Source organism: Mercenaria mercenaria, chromosome 19 (assembly GCF_021730395.1).
Source record: "Mercenaria mercenaria strain notata chromosome 19, MADL_Memer_1, whole genome shotgun sequence".
NCBI lineage: Eukaryota > Metazoa > Mollusca > Bivalvia > Venerida > Veneridae > Mercenaria > Mercenaria mercenaria.
The window spans coordinates 8,929,359-8,934,414 of NC_069379.1; the positions used below are offsets into that span (position 1 = coordinate 8,929,359).

The 5,056-nt window shown below is 33.3% G+C and overlaps 1 protein-coding gene across 1 annotated transcript; it reads right to left on the bottom strand.

Annotated features, from left to right (window-relative positions):
* Nucleotides 1–1,818: 1,818 nt before the first annotated feature.
* On the bottom strand, nucleotides 1,819–4,781 carry LOC123542860 (zinc finger protein 600-like). Its single transcript, XM_045328884.2, has one exon. The coding sequence runs from the start codon at nucleotides 4,618–4,620 to the stop codon at nucleotides 3,433–3,435; it is 1,188 nt and encodes a 395-aa protein (XP_045184819.2). The 5' UTR covers nucleotides 4,621–4,781; the 3' UTR covers nucleotides 1,819–3,432.
* Nucleotides 4,782–5,056: the final 275 nt, after the last annotated feature.

Consider the following 5,056-nt stretch of genomic DNA (forward strand, 5'->3'; position numbering starts at 1 on the left):
CATACAGAAACAAACATTCTTCTTGAACGTAGGGAATGTTTCAAACGAAATTGTTGTTTAAACTCCAAAAATTAGTTTAATAAATTTAATTTTAAAACTGATGTGTGAAAAATACAATGTATTTAAATTAAAATAACAATATTTTTTTAAAAAAAGGCCGACAACGAAGTTACATTTAGTATTCCGAACTTTTAGATAAAACTGCAGAAAATCATCTAGGTTTAACACACATTTAAATGGTGAAGAACAGAGCAATATCATAAACAAATATTTTCAGGCAACAGTTTACAGTTTTGACTTGCTATTTTCATTAAAATATGTCCTAATTTTTTGGTTCTAAATACTCTGAATCAACAAGGCAAATATCATGTAAAAAACGACATCTTTCTCTCTGGGTAAGACAAGTCTAGATTTAGCCATTTTCACAGGGCGAAAAGTAACATTAATGTAGATATCTTCCATTTAAAAACAGATGCAGGCAATAATTTCATGGCAGAACTTTTGTTTTCAACAAAAAATTTAACAAATGCTTTCCCAGATTTTCACTGAAAGGACGAGTTAAACTGTAAGGCGTAAGTGTTTGAGTAATAGCAGAATAACCTACGGCATACGCTTCGATTGGACGACAGCATAAGATAAGATAAATGCCAGTTTCCAGTCCCCGTATCAGTTGTTCCAGGTTTCGTGAAAGCAGCCAAACATAGACGATCTACTTTCGATTTCAAAAACTACAAGAAAATACAATCTAATGTTTCGCCGATTTGTTTATTTCTCGAAAAATAAGAATTAAAATCATTTTTAATATCAGTAGTAACTAAACAAACCAGTAAGAGCTTCTTCTTCCGATAATTTATCCGTTTACTGACTGCAAAATTCAACCCGCGCAAAGTTTATAGAAATCATACGATGCGTGTTTACGTTCAATGTGGGAGAATTAAGGCTGATCGGCTATGCTACCTAACGCATCCAGACGATTCAGATTTTGTTTTTAAAAAAGCATTGTGTGCGTTTATGTAATTTTATATACGTTTTTATACGCTTAGAAATTATTAGACATGCGTATTTGCATTATTTCTATACGTAATTTACCTTATCTGGAGCCCTGTGGAACTATTTTTTGTCTTTCGCTGGATGTTACCCAAGCTTTGTAAGCCTGCGCAATTCTTAAAATGCACATTTATGCTTAATGAGTTACATTCGAGTATTGCACAATTACAAGTCATAAATATGACATCGTATATTGGTCATAGCAAAGGGAATTGACACAACTTAACTTCATTCATGCAGTGAACTGTTTGAAGTTTGAGAAATCTAATGGAACTACATCCCTTCACGTGTTATTCTGTCCATTTAGAGAATCGCTGAACAGCAAGGACTCGTCAAAAGGCTTTCGGCTTTTAGCCGACTAAAAAATAAAACAAGAGCTGTCGGATAACAGCGCGCTTGACTATTCGAAGAACTGATTGAAGAATGCCATTCTGAATGGGGTCAAAATATTACCAAAGATTTTCACATAAAAGAAAACAATAGATTAGACAAGCAATGTTTGTGTACTTGTGGATTTCGATAAGTCTTGCACTAAATGGCAATGTGTGACTATGATGGTAATGATGTGTTCAAAGTTTCAAAGTCAAACAGTTTAAATAAAATATGGAATGGTATGAAATATTTCCAAGTCAAAAAAGTGCCATAAATAGTTGTCAGAATTGTGCACTCTTGCTTACATACGGAAATCATGATGATAAACAAGTGTTCAAAGTTTAAAAGCCATATGTAAAAAAATTTTGACAACACGTGGACTTTTACGAAACCAAACCAATTTTCAAACCAAAACGGGCCATAATTCAGCCAAAATAGATGATAGAGTTATGTACTCTTTTAGATAGACACTATAATACTGAACAAAGTTTCAAAGCCATATGTCAAACACTTTTACACAAAATATGAACCGGTACGAAAAACTTAACCATGATTTTTAAGTTAAAAGTGGCCACAATTCAGCCAAAATCCTTGATGGAGTTATGTACTCTTGCCTATAACTGGACATGGTGATTATCAACCAGTGTTGATTCTGTTGAAAGGTTCAAAGCTTTATCTCAAAAGACTTTGTCAAAATGTGGACTGGTACGAAAAATTTAATCAAGGTTTCTACGTCAAAAGAGAACATAATTCAGCCAAAATCCTTGATGGAGTTATGTACTATTGCCTATAATTGGATATGGTGATGTAAAAAAAGTGTTGAAAATTTCAATGTTTTATCTCAAAAGATTTTGTCAAAATATGAACTGGTTCGAAAAACTTAACCAAAATTTCGAAGTCGAAAGGGGCCATAATTCAGCCAAAATCCTTGATGGAGTTATGTACTCTTGCCTATAACTGGACATGGTGATGCTTAACAAGTGCTGACAGTTTCAAAGCTTTATCTCAAAAGGCTTTGACAAAATGTGGACAGGTACGAAAAACTTAACCATGATTTCTAAGTCAAAATGGGACATAACTCAGCCAGCATCCTTGATGGAGTTATGTACTCTTGTCTATAACTGGACATGGTGATGGTAAACAAGTGCTGAACGGTTCAAAGCTGTATCTCAAAAGACTTTTCAAAATGCGGACTAGTAAGAAAAACATAACCAAGGTGCGACGCCGTGATGAATAGGAAAGCTTTACTTATTCTTCGAATAGTCGAGCTGAAAATCCGACCTACATTCCCTATTTCTTAAGCATGTTACCGAAAACAAAGCAAATAATTAAAATAAGTGTAAATGGTCGGCGTCACACCTTGGTAATGTTTAAATATCTGCGAACAAGTTTTTCCCCTACATCGAATGTTAACTACAGTCATATTTGTTTTATGGTACATTATGAAAAAGAAAAGTGCATTTACGGAATCTTGTAAGAGACATATTGAATAGAACTCAAGAATAATTTTAAATTATGTTATTTTTTTCTTATGTGTGTTTTCAGATTACTGCTTTATTTACAAGCAAGTCACAATTAAAACATTTCTATACCGGAGTCTCCTGTATCATGTATTCTCACATGTACCGATGTCCGCCTCTTTGAATGCATAACCACAAACGTCACATTTTTATCAGTTTTCTCATATGTTGCTTCAGACTACCTTTTGCATTATATCATAACTATCTCATTTAAAGACTTTCTCCCCGTTTTGTTTTTGCATATGCTTTTTGGGGAAACTGCTTGAGTGACATGTATGCAATTTACCATTTCAGATTATTGCTATGGTGACATACATAATCACAAACACAACATTTAAAACAGTTATTCTCTCCTGTATATATTTTAACATGCGTCTTCAGACAACAGCTTGAATTACACGAATAATTACAAATACTTAATTATCTCCTGTATGTATTGTCATATACGCATTTAGATCACACAGTCATAAAAATCCCAGCTGAAGCGTTTCCCTCAAATATGTTTTCTAATGTGAGATGTCAAAGTCCTTTTCGACTTAAATGCAGAATTGCAAACGTCACATTTAAAATTGTTATCTCCTGTATGCTTTCTCGTATGCACTTTAAGCCTATAACTGGTATAGGATGCATAATCACAAACAGCACATTTAAAACCTTTCTTTCCAGTGTGTCTCAGTGTATGTCTCTTCAGATTACTGCGGGTGGTACATGCATAATCACAAATGTTACATTTAAAGCATTTTTCTCCTGTATGTATTCTCATATGGATCATCATTCTACAACGTTGATTACATGCATAACCACATATATTGCATTTTAACTGTTTCTCTCCTGTATGTTTTCCTTTATACTTTTTTAGTTCAAAACTCATATAAAATGCATCACTACAAACATCACATTTAAAATTTTTCTTTCCAGTATGTCTCAGTGCATGCATTTTCAGAGTATAATGTCTGATACATGCATAATCACAATCATCACATTTTAAACATGTTTCTTCCATATGCATGTTCATATGGCTTTTCAGAGCATTACTTCTGTTACAGGCATAATCACATATCTTGCATTTAAACTGTTTCTCTCCTGTATGTTTTCTCATATGAACTTTGAGCTCATACCTCCTATAAAATGCATAATCACAAACATCACATTTAAAACTTTTCTTTCCGGTGTGTCTCAGCATATGACTCTTCAGATTACTGCGGTCGGTACATGCAAAATCACAAATCTCACATTTAAAGCATTTGTCTCCTGTATGTATTCTCTTATGGCTCTTCAGAATACTGTTCCAATAACATACATAACCACATACTTTGCATTTTAACTGTTTCTCTCCTGTATGTTTTCTCATATGTATCTTCAGGTAACTGCTATCATTATATGCATAATCACAAATGCCACATTTAAATATCTTCTCTCCTGTATGTTTTCTCGAGTGTCGTTTCAGATGATCACTTCGGTTACATGCATAATCACAGACATTACATTTGAAGCATTTATTGCCTGTATGCACGGTCATGTGATTCTTTAGGTAAGCTTTTCGATTACCTGCATAATCGCACAGATTACATTTATAGGGTTTTTCTCCTGTATGTATTCTCAAATGACCCTTCAGACGACTCAATGTTTGAGATGCAAAATCGCACGTATCACATTTAAACCTTTCCTTCACTTCAGGCATTTTGTAGTAAAGATTTTGTTCTGACTTTCTCTGTTTGCATTGTTATATAGATCCTCCTAATGATGTTGAAAACTGTAGTTGATATTCACCACAAGTTTTCACAGATCTGCAAAATAGTTGATATTCACCAAAAGTTTTCACAAATCTGCAAAATAGTTGATATTCACATGTTTTCACAGATCTGCAAAACATTAACAGAAAATTACACACATATATTACATAATACCAGATACTTATGGTGCCGTTTTCATGGCATACACATTCAGAAGTGCTCAACTGGAAATAAGTGATTAGTTTTACTTTGACGGGTCATCCAAGGTGTTAAGATCATATCTTTATTCTATGTCATAAATTATGAAATATACTTAAACGTTATCTTTCTTATATTAATAAGCATAATTATGAAATATACTTAACGTTATCTTTCTTGTATTAA

Excerpts from the sequence above, each read along its gene's own strand:
- LOC123542860 (XM_045328884.2), bottom strand. The coding sequence starts at position 4,620 with ATGCCTGAAGTGAAGGAAAGGTTTAAATGTGATACGTGCGATTTTGCA.